Raw genomic sequence first — 14328 nt, 5'->3', positions numbered from 1 at the left:
ATCATTGCCAGTGTCTCACTATGCAGTGATTTTGCAGGGCCATAATCCTTTCATATGTGGAGGTCTTATCTATTCTTGATCTGATTTCTGCCATGTTTGGTATGACAGGTGTTTTCCACTGATGTGCTATTGCCAGTTTGGCAGCAAGACAAATGTGTGCACTGATTATTCTCCGTTGTATTGGAATGTCTTCCAAACCTATAAAACAAGAGTGCCAGTGACGGGGAGGGAGGAATTTGTTTCTCTACGATTTTGGAGATCAGGGAAAACACCTCTTGCCACAATTGGGTGATGTGTGGACAGCCCCATAGGATATGAAAGAGAGTTCCTCGCCCCCCGCATCCTCTTCAGCACACAGCAGATATTCCTGGAAACATACGTTGCAATCTTTCTGGAGGGTAATACCATCTCAGGATGGTTTTAATCGCTGATTCATAATGTGTTGTGCACCTAAAATGCCTTGAGATAAATGTAAATACTTTGCCCCACTGTAGGTCTAAGTAGGTAATTTTGATATCTAGCTCCTAAGACAACAGAGGAGATGTCTTTTGGAACTTGTCCTTATCCCCCAAGAGATCATAAATAGGTCTAAGACTTGTTTTCCTGTCTGAAGGGAGTGTCCAGCTACTAAATAGTTTGGTGCTTGCCAAGACAGAGAAGGGACAAGATCTATCCAATATACGTCTGATTGGAAGAAGGAATCATAAGAAAACTACCGGTAGTCAACACCTGGAGAAAATACTGACTTAAACGCTGGGCAATTTTTTCAGAAATTGCTCAAGGACAGTCAGCTGCACAAACTGGAGAGACGAAAGGATACCTGTGATAACACAGTGAGATTTGCACACAATTTTGTAATAAAGACGTCACAGATTCGTGGGAAAGGATCAAGTTTTATATATCAGCAATAGGAGGCGATTTGAATTCAGCGCCAAAACGGACTGAGAGTCAGGACTGCAAAACCGTGAGTACTATACCAACTCTCACAATATTGACTCACAACAGCACTTGAACTGAACATCAAGTTAGATATTTGTGCTGGCTTTATTCAAGCCTTCATATTGAAAGTACTCTCTATCCGATAATATCGCTCCATAGGAGTTAGATTGTGCATAGATATAAGATCCTATACTGATTTTTATCTGAAAAAAACGCGAACCAAGTGGCTAGACTGAATTTATCTTCCATTTAAATTATCGCAGTGAACCAAGAAACCATATTGAATTCACCCTTTATCTGAATTATCGCCGCAATACAGTTCGATTGTGACTATAAGTAAGAACTGAGGAAGTATTCAGCCATTGTGCACCCATATATCCAATAAATATATCCTTTCCATTCGAAAATATTTTTCCATTCGAAAATATTTTTCCATTCGAAAATATTTTCACTTGAAAATATTTTTTCGAAGCAGCTTTTCTATCTGATTTATTACTCCACCAGAGTCTGATTACGAACTTTTGCAACAAACCAGCGATTATTTTGTACATCAGTGTATTGTGACTTATTTAGCCATTAAGACCATACGATTGTAGATTCAGGTGGTCCAGTATTTTATATTGTAATTTTTTATTGTAATTTAGTAATATTGGCCAATCTAGATGTTTTATGTGTGTTATAGATGTGAATAAATTTTAAATCTGACATTAGCATTTTCTGCATGACCCTAGTATATTGTGAGTGCCGTCATTCCATTTCTTTCAGCATTTAGTAAGTAAATGGGGGTTTACATTTGACCGTGCACCCAGCCAGAATTCCCCACACAAAGTAGAGCCACTCATATCCGAATTTCATTTAAAAAAGTCATGTTTGGAAATCCCATATGTCTGCATGAGCGACATGAAAGATTTAGGTGTTTCTCCTTGAAAAAGCAAGGAGACAAATTCTAGTCCCTTCGCCTCACAGGCCCACAAGTCCAAGTTGGAGACAAAAAACTCTAAAGTTCTCAGTGGGGCCAAATGGGCCAGGTTAATATTTGTTATGGATGTTTTCGTATGAAACTGTACCCAGTTTATGGAGTAGTTAACCATGGCGGGTATATCTTTGGGTGTCTGGAAATGTGTGGAGAGGGATGCTATCAACAGGGATTTCAGTGAGCCAGATGTTATAGCAGACTGTTCCATTTGCACCCATCCCAGGTAAGTATCTCCGTCCCACCATTTCTTCAGTTGAGACACTTGGGTAGCTAGATAGTAGTCATATATGTGGCATTCCTATACCTCCACTGTGTTTATGTCTTTGTAATATTTGGGCAGCTATTCAGCGTTTTTTAGATTGCCAAATGTAATTATTTAATAGCTGGGGGGCTTTTTGAAAGAAACTCTGAGGCGGTATTTTGCGTAGGATACGAAAAAGGTACTGAAGTTTGGGTAATGTAGACATTTTGAAGAATGCTATGCGCCCTATCCATGATATTTCAAGGGAGGAGTATTTGTTTAGTTCTTGTTCCATAGATCTCAACATTGGGACATAGTTGGTTTTGTACAGGGTTTGAATCGGAGGAGTCAGATAGACACCTAGGTATTTTACATGGGTAGATTGCCAGTCAAATGTGTATTTCTGTTGAAGGTTATCACAAATTTGTGCCTTAATATTAAGTAGGAGTATTTGTGACTTCTCTAGATTTAATTTATAATAGGAAAGCCTGCCAAATTCTTGAATTATATTGAGAGAGTTTAGTAGAGATGTATCTGGATTTGTCAGGGAGAGAATAACGTCATCTGCAAATAACGATATCTTGTGTGTAGAGGTTCCCATTTTTATGCCTTCTATGGATTCGTGCTGTCTGATCGCCTGGGCTAGAGGCTCGATAGTAAGTACAATAATTAGGGGAGATAACGGGCATCCTTGACGGGTGCCATTTGGGATCTCAAAAGGATCAGATAATGTACCATTTGCCAACACTCTAGCTCAGTGGTGACAAACCTATGGCACGGGTGCCAGAGGCGGCACTCATAGCCCTCTCTGTGGGCACCCGCACCCTGGAAAAAGTCTATGGTGTACCAATATGCCTTAGACTTTTCCTGCCATTTATCAGCGCAGGGAGCACTATGAATAGCACAGGCAGCACACTGAATGTAGGCAGGCTATTATAGCTAAAAGCTAAATGATAAAGTATAGGGAAAATATACTATATTGGACTGTAGTATTCAGGTTACATTGCTGTGTTGGCACTTTGAGATAAATAAGTGGGTTATGGTTTACAGTTTGGGCACTCGGTCTGTAAAAGGTTTATCATCACTGCTCTAGCTGAAGGAGTTTTGTAAAGTGATTTGATGGCATCTATGATGTATCCAGTGAGACCTACGCGATCCAAGACTGAGAAGGCGAATGCCCAATTGATACGATCAAATGCTTTCTCAGTGTCCATAGCAACTAATAATGCAGGGCATTTGGTTCTTTCTATCCAGTCAATAAGATTGAGGAGGTGCCTGGTGTTGTCTGATGCCTGTCTTCCCCTAAGAAACCCGTTTGATCCGAGTGTATAATGCAAGGTAGAATTTGGGATATTCTTGTGGCTATGATTTTGGAGAATATTTTTATATCTGTGTTTAGAAGGGATATTGGGTGAAAGTTTTGGGGACAGTGTGGGTCTTTCCCTGGTTTAGGAAGAGTTACTATGGTGGCCATTAACATTTCTTTATCAAAGGCGCCATTTGAGATCACTTGTGAGAACATGTTGAACATATGTGGGGTTATAATATTCTTGTAGGTTTTAAAATATGTATTGGAGAGGCCATCTGGGCCTGTAGCCTTGTGCATGGGGAGGTTTTTGTTAATTTGCATTATTTCCCTGTCCGTTATGGGGGAGTTAAGAGAGTTGATTTGTTTGGGGGACAGTGTCGGGAATGATATCTTATTTAAGAAGGATGTTATATCTAGGGGGAATGGGGGTTTGGTACCGCTTGTTTCTAGATTATGGGAGGAATAATATTCTCAATCTGTTAGCTACTGTATGTCTTTGGGATCATATAATTTATGTGCACCAGTGGCCTCAAGCAGGTATGGAATTCTGGATTTTTTGGCTTTTTGTTTCAAGTGTTTGGTTAGTAATTTGCTGCATTTGTTGTTTTGGGAGTAGTATTGTGCATTTAGTGTACGCATTTGTTTTTCATACGAATATTGTAAGAATTCATTTAACGCCATTCTTAGTTGACGGATTTGCTCTTGATAGTTGAGGGAGGGTGGTTGTTTGTTTAGAGCTTCAATGATTTGAAGTTTATGATATGTTTCTGGAAATTGCTTACTTTTTGAAACACCCTGTTTAGAAAGTGCACTTGTCTGCGGTTTGGGGCGTACAGTGTACAGGTGTGTATTTAACATTGTTAAAAAAAGCCTACCAGTATGATATATCATCCTTTGGGATCAATGGTGAGAGAGATCTGAGAGAAGACTATGGTGTTCCTAATGGCCATTAGAACTCATCTTAGTTTTTTCTCAAATGTGCTTGAAATATTTGTGTGTATTGAGGGTGTCTAAGTCTGTGTGCGTCTTGTTGTATAATGTGTGCTTCCTGCGCAAATAATATATCTGATTTCAAGGATAGCGCCTCTTTTCACATTAGGGAGTGTTTAAAGGGGCTATTGAGTCCCTTAACGTTAAAAGAGGTCACCTTAAGTACCATTTTGAAAATTCCAAAAACTGTACCGTATGTGTGACATTTTAGGAAAGTGGGTGGTGTGGAGAGAGGATGCCGGAGAAGCCGAGAGGGTTGTCCATATTGTTACTCACGGATCGTGCCAGGAGGAGATGAGGAGACTGAGTCCTAGAAAAGAAAAATAAACAACACAAACCCGTGTAAATCAGGGTGTAAACAGTGCGATTGATTCCACGTGTTGGGTGGAACTTAACCGTGGGTGTAAGTGTCTTCTGTAAGGAAGACAGCATATCATTAGTGGGCTATTGAAACTGGCAATTAAAAAGTAACTAAGTGATATAAACTATCAAGGTAGTGCAGTCCAGCACCTACAGCAGCTTAGTTGCGCTATATTTAAGGTGACCAGGTGGTTTCTCGTTGTGAAGGACTTCACTTGGATGAAGATATCTTCCATTCGGACCACACTTTGGTGGGTGGATCGGATGATGTGGAGCCAGATTTCTGTACTGTAGGGTTCCATCTTGTGAGAAGCTGAACTCCATCCCATACCGAGGAAATCACAAATGTATTATTGTTGCGGGTGATAATTTTCACAGGGAATCTCCAGCGATAGGTATATTATATTCTCTCAGTGCGGCAGTTATTGGTAGAAGCTGTCTTCTCTGTTTCAGTGTGGTTGCAGAGAGATCAGCAAAGATTTTGACAGACTGGTAGGAAGCAGGTAACTCTTTGAGCTTTTGGGTTGCATTCATGGCTTTTTCTTTGACATGGGAGTAATGCACTCTCGCTAGAACATCACGGGGTGTATTCTCTGGAAGATGTTTAGGGCGTGCAATCATGTGTGCCCTACAAGAGCGGTCTTGTAAATCCACTACTTAGGCTCTTAGTGAGGTGACTTCATCCTCTAAGGCCTGATGGGAGTCGATAAGCTGATTGTGAGAGCTTGCTAATTCTCTGTGGCTTAGGTTTGCAACCGCTGATTTCAGGTGGAGATCAATTGTGTGATGCCCTGTTGGAGTGATTGGCTGAACACTAACAGCATTTCTTTGAGTAAAGATCCTGAGGCCGAGGCATCTGATGTGGGAATAGAAGAAATGCAGTCAGATAATGGTAATTGACCCTGTATATCAAATGCAGGAGAGTCGCTTTCCCCTCAGTTCTGCTCCCCTGTCTGCGTGCGCTGCCTTTGCTTTGCAGGGCTCGTGGAGGGGGATGCCCAATCTGGTTACCGCCACCTGGCTGGTCTATCATCTCTCTGGGAGGGGGGTCCCAGGACCTACAGGCAAGCCAATTGCATTCATGAGTGACATAAGAGGCACTGTACCATCGTCTACGGCTTCATCCCGGTCTGATTGGTTCTCCTGTATCAAGGATTGCGATGATCCGGGTGAGTCCGTAAGTGCTGGCGGCCTCCCTTCTTACTTTATCTGCTTCAAAGTCGAAGTCCAGTTTGCTTTGGGACTTCATTTCCCCCTGGTCATCATGTGTTCCAGGGCAGCGATAATTATCAATGTAGACGTTTGGCTGCCTGGAATTTGCTGATATTAGTTGCGTCTGTGCCGGAGCTCTGTGCTTATAAAGCCATGCTCGCTCACAGCCAAGCCATGCCCCAGTCATGTGTTTTTTTTAATAGAGCAGGTTGTTACGGATGCGGCGATACCTAATATGTCAACTTTTTTTTTTTTTTTTACACTTAACACAATAAAAGCATTTTTGAAACTAAAAAAAATAATGTTTAGTGTCTCCATAGTCTGAGAGCCATAGTTTTTTTTATTTTTAGGCGATTGTCTTTGGTAGGAGCTCATTTGTTGTGGGATAAGGTGTTGGTTAGATTGGTACTGTTTTGTGGGCATACGCCTTTTTGATCGATTGGTGTTGCACTTTTAGTGATATAAGATGAAGACATTTTTTTTTTATTAGCGCATTTTTTTTGTGACGGTGTTCATGTGATATTTTTGTAGAGTCAGTCGATACGGATGTGGCGATACCTAATATGTTTACTTTTATTTTTTTCCTTTTTAAAAAAAAATATTTAACTTTATTTTGGGAAAAGGACGCATTTTTTTAACTTGAAACATAATTTTTATTTTTTGGGGGAAAACCTTTTTTTTACTTTTTTTATAACTTTATTTTTTGTCCCACTTTGGGGCTTCAACCTTTGGGGGCTGATCCCCTTTACAATGCATCACAATACTTCTGTATTGTGATGCATTGGCTGTAAGTGTATTGCACACTGTAATACACTTACATCCTGCTTCCTGTGAGATCCAAGGGGCTGGATCTCACAGGCTGTCACGGCTGTCTTCCCTGCCATCAGGTCCTTGTCCTAGCAGCCCGGGGACCCGATGGCCACCCCGCACCCGGCAGGATCCTGTACGTGCCGCGGTCAGCACTGACTGCAGCAGTGCGAGGGTTAATGTGCTGGCATTGGTGAAAACACTGCGCATACAGCAGGGGTCCGGCTATCAGTGACTGCCGGACCCCTGCCGCTGATCGGGCGGGCGCAGCGCTGGTCCTTAAGTCACGTCCAGCAGCGCCGTATATTTCTCCTTAAGGGGTTAAGGTGAAATATGGCAGGGTCCTGAAAGGGTTAAAAGTATGTTAAACAAAAAAACATGAGTTAAACAATAGATTATTTTCTGATGCACATTCCCTTTAAGTCCTGGAAAACTCATTTAACTCTATGGCTATACAGGGGATTTATAACTTTGTATCAGTATCATCATCATTTCTGAAAGTAATTAACTTATCCTAGATTCCAGGAAGTTACTATAATTGGACCATATACGCCCTATGATATCTGTAGTAAAGCTTATGTCTACTGGTAATCTGTTCCTTAAAGGAAATGTGTCATCCGAAAATGACCTATAGTTTGAAGTACATTTTTATGTTAAAAAAGTTTAAGAATTTTTGATGATGTTTTTTCAAATTTTAATGTCAATATCTATATTTAAACAAAAACCATAAATCCTGCAGTTTTTGCACTGGCCACTTTAATAGGCGCCACTTCTTGGTCTGTGCAGATTACTTTACTGCAGCTATTTTCTTATCATTGCCACCTCATTACAACTCTGTGTACAGAAAATACAGGATACACCATTTCCAAAAGATGATATCACACAGCATGCCTAGAAAACTCTCCCATATAAGTCAATAGGGTCCCCTCCTGACCATTGTGTCTATGGATCATGGGGCTGCCGTAAAGCAATATACTTAATGTTTTCTAAATTCTTAAGAACAGCTCAGGCAAGATGGTTGCCCCCCATGATCATGTTCAGGAAATAGAATAAATAAATCTGTAATAACAAAAAACAAAAAAAAATAAAAAATGATTAGTAAAAATGGATATGTGTCGCTGTCTGGTTTTAACTGACAGAAATAAATTTCGGTGAAATATTTCCTTTAACTTTGCTTCAATTAGGAGTAGTAAATGTTAATTTAAAAAATCGTAAGCTAAATTTATATTTAATGATGGCAGCAATAATATTTTAACACATATGTTGATATAATAATGTATTTTACCCTCTGCATTTTCTTCTTGAATTCAATGTTGGCATTCTTGTATGCCTTGGATATTGCATTAAGATAATATATGGCTAGTCTAGAAAAAAAATTACATTAGTAGTTATTCATATGAAAAAAATGCATTATTGGCACTCACAGACAAAATTAAAGGGGCTGTGCATCTTTTTTTCAGACCTCACAGAGTGATTGGTCCCGCAGTGGAGATCATACTTACCTGGTCACTGCCACTGGGTTCTGGCTCTATCGCTCCACAGATCTCAGGTCTCAGAGCATCAGCATCCTGTTAATGCCGGGCTCCCAATCACCAGCCACAGCCTGATCCGTCACCCATGTGGTATGTCACTGCTTCACGTGCAACACAAGCGACTTGTCACCTCTGTGGCCAGTGATTGGCTGCAGTGGTCACATGCACAACATCAACAGGATGAGACCTAGGACTTGCAAAGGAGACAGTGGAGTGATTAAGCTGGAACCCAGAAGCGGGAACCATGTAAATATGATCACCACTGTAGGTCTGGCTACTCTATGGGGTGTGAAAAAAGTTGGTCAACCGTTTTGAAAGAGTACTCTGGTTACATCAGGTTTTCCCCTATCACAGGATAGAGAATAAGTATTAGATTGTGGGGATCCGACTAGTGTTGGTCGAGCACCAAAGTGCTTGTGTGCTCTGGTGCTCAAGTAGAACACTTCCCAATGCTCGAGTGCTCTACAGAGAACCCAATCACAATGGAAGTCAATGGGAAAACCCGAGCATTAAACCAGGCACCCCCTGCTCTGAAGAGCGGAAGGTGTCAATACTAGTTTGGCTTAGGAGTCCCTGCTCTGACTCCATATATAGCTATGTCCATATACAGAGTCAGTGCTTGGTGACACCCCAGTGTATTTAAATCTAATTTAGCCTCTATTTCTGAAAGGTTTCTGGTGGGATTCGAACTCACAACCTTCTACATTACAACCTAGAATGTTAACCACTACACTATAGAGCTGCATGGCCAGACACTTAAAAAAATAAGCTCTATAGTGTAGTGGTTAACATTCTGGGCTGTAGAAGGTTGTGAGTTTGAATCCTGCCAGAAACTTTTCAGAAATAGAGGCTAAATTAGATTTAAATACACTGAGTTGAGCACGTGCGATATTCAGCCGAGCATAGCGATGTTCGAGCCGTACTGGTGTACAGCCGATCATGCTCGCCCAACACTAGATCCGACTGCTAGAATCCCAACGATCATGAACATGGGACCCAGAACCTTTGAAAATCAGGAGACCACAGGCTGAGCATGCATACTGCCTTTCCATTCAACTATATGGGAAATAGACAAGTGCTGTACTCAGCTATCACCAGCAGTTCTCTTTTGATGAATGGGATGGCAGTGAGTATGCTTTATGTGTCACTCCAATAATTTTGGAGGCACTTGTAGGGTTCTGGCCCCCATTCTTGTGATCAGAGGGGACCCCCACCAATTTTATAGTATTCCCTATCCTGTGGATAGGGGATAACTTGATGTAACTGGAATACCCCTTTACGTTAATAAATTAATCTCAATATCTATCTTTTTTAACCAATTTTTTAATGTTGTGTGTATTTAATGCTACATCTCACCATGCAAATGTCATAGATAGTGACGATACCTATCTAGAGATGAGCAAATCGAAGTTGACGAAGTGGAATTCGATACGAATTTCAGGGAAAATTCGATTTGCAACAAAATCCAAATTTCCTCACACTTTTTGTTAATGAATCACATTTTTTCCTAAAATGGTTGCTGCATGTGTTCGGACATGGAGCAAAGAACTCTGGGAACAATGTATCACCCACAATGCCATGCATGCAGCCAATAAGCAGCCAGCTAGCCCCTGTGATGTCACAGCCCTATAAATAGCCTCAGCCATCTTGGTTTCTGCCATTTTCCAGTGTACTTAGTGCAGGGAAAGACTTCAGCAGGCACTAGGGACAGTGCTACAAAAAACTTAATTGTGCTAAAAAAACGATTTACAAGTTCAGGGAAAGCATAGTCAAGGTGTAGGGAACGGATTGGGAGGCATTATCTACACTATAAAAGGAGAAAAGGGTGCAATAGGAGCAATTCTATTACACCTTGCTACACTTATTAGGGATCAAAATTGCTTTTAGGTTGTTTGCACTATATGATACAATACTAATTACAGCAAACCTTGCTTGTGATAGCGGTGCAAGTTCTGTGATACAGCCATTTACGGGGTCTATTAATAGGAAAGATACATACGTCCTATTAGCCTTTCTGCGTTGATTTTACATCGTATGTTTCTGTCACAGGCAGCAGAAGAATGGGGGGTGGCAGCAGGAGTCACAGCCAGAGGCCTGAGCTCCCGGTGTCACTTAGAGGTCGTGTCTTGCCAAGCAATCCAGGGGTGCTTGAATGTTTGACTCGGTTTTCGAGTTTGTCGCAAGTGACATCAGACACCCCCAGCCAAGAGTCGGTATGTTCCTCTGACACGACGCTTAGTTGGCATGGCCCGGGAGCAGGTCCTGTGCCCCCACCTATTCTGAACCTTCCTCTGTCATTTTCAGTTCTCTCAACACGAGAAGTATTATATGCCATAGGCTCGGCTCCACTTTTCAGCGATGACGAGCTACTAGAGGACAGTCAGCAGTTACTGCCCAGCCAAGATCTGGAGGAGACATCCGTCGCTTCTTCCAGTAGACGGGCAAGTAGTGATGAAAAGAGTCGAGTGGGAGCAGGTGTTGCGAGCGGTCGGGCTCCTAGCCCTGAGATTATTGAGGGGGACATCAGTGACTTGCAGACAGTAGCAGATGATGATGATGTAGCTGATCGCACTTGGGAGCCGGGTGAAGAAGGGGCTTCATCATTATCATCAGGAGAAGAGGGTGCCAGCTTGCATGTGAGGCAGCAGTGGAGCCAGCAGGGTGGCAGCGTGCCTGTGAGTCAGCAGGGTGGCAGCAGTGGGAGGTCGGGAACTAAACGTTCCAGGGGTAAACCACCCGCTTCGCAGAAGCCTACAAGCCCGGAAAGTAGTGGTGCACAGGTTCAAGGAAGCAGAGGTAGCAGGCAATGAGCGCGGAGTGTTGTTGGGAAAATGCCATACTCAGCAGTGTGGCAAAACATGGTCATTTCCCAGTTTTGTGGGCAGAAGGTGAAGAGTGGTCAGGGTGCCAATGTTGGTACCACAGTCCTGCGTCAACACATGCAGTGTCACCATAAAGTGGCCTGGGAGAACTGTGGCTCCAATGTGGTGGTCCAGCCTGTCGCAGCAACCGCTGCATCACCCAGTTTCATGCAGTCAAAGCTTCACCACCTCAGTCGAAGGAAGCTGTCTGTCCTTCCCATCATCTGCTGGTCCTGATGCTCCTCCTCCTCCTACTTCTCATAAGTCATTCCGTCAGCGATTGCCAAGAAGCAACAGTATGCGTGCACTCATCCATTGGTACAGAAGCTGAATGTGCTCCTGGACAAGTTTCTGGTGCTGCAGTCCCTCCCTTTTCAAGTGGTGGACTCTGCACCTTTCAGAGAACTGATGGCTTGTGCCGAGCCGAGGTGGAGAGTCCCAAGCCGTCATTTCTTTGCCAAAAAGGCAGTACCAGTCCTGCACACATGTAGAACAGAAGGTCTGCCAAAGTGCAAGGCAGAGCCGACGTGTTCAATGTGGTTGTAAAGCGGGTCCTGAAGTCTTCTGCCCATCTGCAAGACATCCTGAAAATGGCTTTGCATGCACTTCAGCCACTCGTACACCGCAAAGCACACCCTCCTTGAGCCGCAGCGGCAGAACAGCATCCCCCAACATAAGCTGATATGCGACATTTCCACCTGTTGGGATTCCACCCTCCATATGTTGGACCGACTATATGAATAGAGAAAGGTCATAAACGATTTCTTGATGATATAGACGAAAATAGGTACTCCCCTGTGTAACTTCGATGTTAGCCAGTGGCAACCCATGCGTGACACCTGCCATTTGCTTGGGCTCTTTGAGGAGGCCACTTTATTTGTCAGTTGCCAGGACTACGGGATGAACAACTTCATTCCACTGATTTATGTCCTGGAACAGATGCTGATAAATCTGGCTGGCCAAGGGAACAAGAGATGTGTGACTACATCTCACGGCCACATGATCTTTGTGGGAGCTGAACTAAAGGAGGTGAAGAAGGACATTCGAGTCCAGGCAATCTGTGGAGAAATGGGTGTTTTTTCTACACAGGTGACAGGAGAGGAGGAGCAGGAGCAGCCAGAGGAGCTACAGGGCGATGAGGAAGAAGAGGCATAGGACCCAGACACATCGTGGCAGTATGCAGTGGAGATGGAGGCAGGGAGTCCCTCCGAGTCACTTGCACAAATGGCCCGATGCATGCTCACTTGCATGTGTAGTGACAGACGAATTGTCACCATTTTCCAGAGGGATGATTACTAGCTCTCCACCATGTTAGACCCTCGCTACCGGTCCAAATGGGGGCCTTTTTACACCCGCTAAGATGGAAGACAAAGTGAACTACTATCGAGACATCCTATGTAGTCAGTTGGCCGCTGCCTATGTGTGCCATCGCCCATCCTCACGCAGGGCCCTCTGTGCTCACGGTCCTCTGCCACGTTCACGGTCCAGTACCAGCTCAATCAGCAGCAACTTAAGTCTATAGTTGCTGACTAGCAGTTTTATTCACTACTGAAGAAACTACTCACCAGCAGCAGCCGATAGAACAGAACCTGAACCAGCAGGTTGTGGCATACTTGGAGTGCACGCTGCCACACCACATCGAAGATCCTCTGGACTACTGGGCAGCCAAACTCGATTTGTGGCCACAACTGGCCGAATTTGCCCTGGACAAGCTTTCCTGCCCACCCCAGCAGTGTGGCATGAGAGCAGGTGTGTAGTGCGACGGGGGCCATAGTTACCCCAAGGAGAAATCGCCTGTCCACCCAAAATGTAGAGAAACTGAGCTTTGTGAAAATGAATCAGGCGTGGATCAGCCAGAATTTTCAAACACCAATGCCTGATGCATAAGACTAGATCATCCATGGTGCCACACCAACACTATGACAAAAGAGACCTGTTTCTTCTGGCTACCTGCTTCAGCTACTATTCTGATGCTGCCACCCGCCTGATGTCACACCTGCTGCCATATGCTCCTACTGTCAGCCACCATCTTCAGCTGGTACTGGTTTTACCCCTCACCTACCCACTCTGTCACTGGGCCACTCTATGGTCTCTTCATGCTGCTGCCACATCACCACTATGTCATTGGGCCACTCTGCGGTCTCCTCATGCTGCTGCCAATTCACCACTCTGTGGTCTCTTCATACTGCTGCCACCTCAACACTATGTCTCTGAGCCACTCTGTGGTCTCCTCATACTGCTGCAAATTCACCACTCTGTGGTCTCCTCATGCTGCTGCCACCTTAACACTATGTCTATGGGCCACTGTGGTCTCCTCATGCTGCTGCCACATTCCACTCTGTGGTCTCCACATGCTGCTGCCACATCACCACTATGTCACTGGGCCACTCTGTGGTCTCCTCATGCAGCTGCCACTTCACCACTATGTTTCTGGGCCACTCTGTGGTCTCCTCATGCTGCTGCCACATCACCACTCTGTGGTCTCCTCATGCTGCTGCCACCGCAACACTATGTCTCTGAGCCACTCTGTGGTCTCCTCATGCTGCTGCCACTTCACCACTATGTTTCTGGGCCACTCTGTGGTCTCCTCATGCTGCTGCCACATCACCACTCTGTGGTCTCCTCATGCTGCTGCCACCGCAACACTATGTCTCTGAGCCACTCTGTGGTCTCCTCATGCTGCTGCCACTTTACCACTCAGTGGTGTCCTCATGCTGCTGCCACATTCCACTCTGTGGTCTCCTCATGCTGCTGCCACATCACCACTATGTCATTGGGCCACTCTGTGGACTTCTCAAGCTGTTCCCACATTCCCCACTTCATGACTGGGCCACTATTTTGCCTTTTTGGCCTGGTTGACATAAGCATTTATTTGATCCTTCTTCTGATCTGTCAGAAGTAAGAAAAAATGAGATGCACAATGGGATCTGTCTATGTAGCAGATGTAAGGCCTGTATGGTCGCAGAATTGGCTTATGACTTGGTAGCCAAAATAAGGAGTGGGTACAAAACACAGAAGACATGCAAATATTCTATTCACGTGTCATCTCCGTTTTGGATCCACTCCTGTTTTTTTGGCTTTAGCAATACTGATGGAATACT

The 14328-nt window shown here is 43.9% G+C and overlaps 1 protein-coding gene across 1 annotated transcript in view; it reads right to left on the bottom strand.

Moving 5' to 3' along the window:
• The window catches only part of LOC122927845 (transmembrane channel-like protein 2-A), a 113369-nt gene that overhangs the window by 16084 nt on the left and 82957 nt on the right, over positions 1-14328 (bottom strand). Inside the window, exon 21 of the mRNA XM_044280128.1 lies at positions 8120-8198. Within this exon, the coding sequence (XP_044136063.1) occupies positions 8120-8198 (79 nt within the window). The remainder of the gene's footprint in view (positions 1-8119; positions 8199-14328) is intronic.

This window comes from Bufo gargarizans, chromosome 1 (assembly GCF_014858855.1).
Source record: "Bufo gargarizans isolate SCDJY-AF-19 chromosome 1, ASM1485885v1, whole genome shotgun sequence".
In the NCBI taxonomy this organism is placed as follows: domain Eukaryota; kingdom Metazoa; phylum Chordata; class Amphibia; order Anura; family Bufonidae; genus Bufo; species Bufo gargarizans.
The sequence above is the reverse complement of the archived record's forward strand: the minus strand, read 5'-3'. Positions and strand labels throughout refer to the sequence as shown.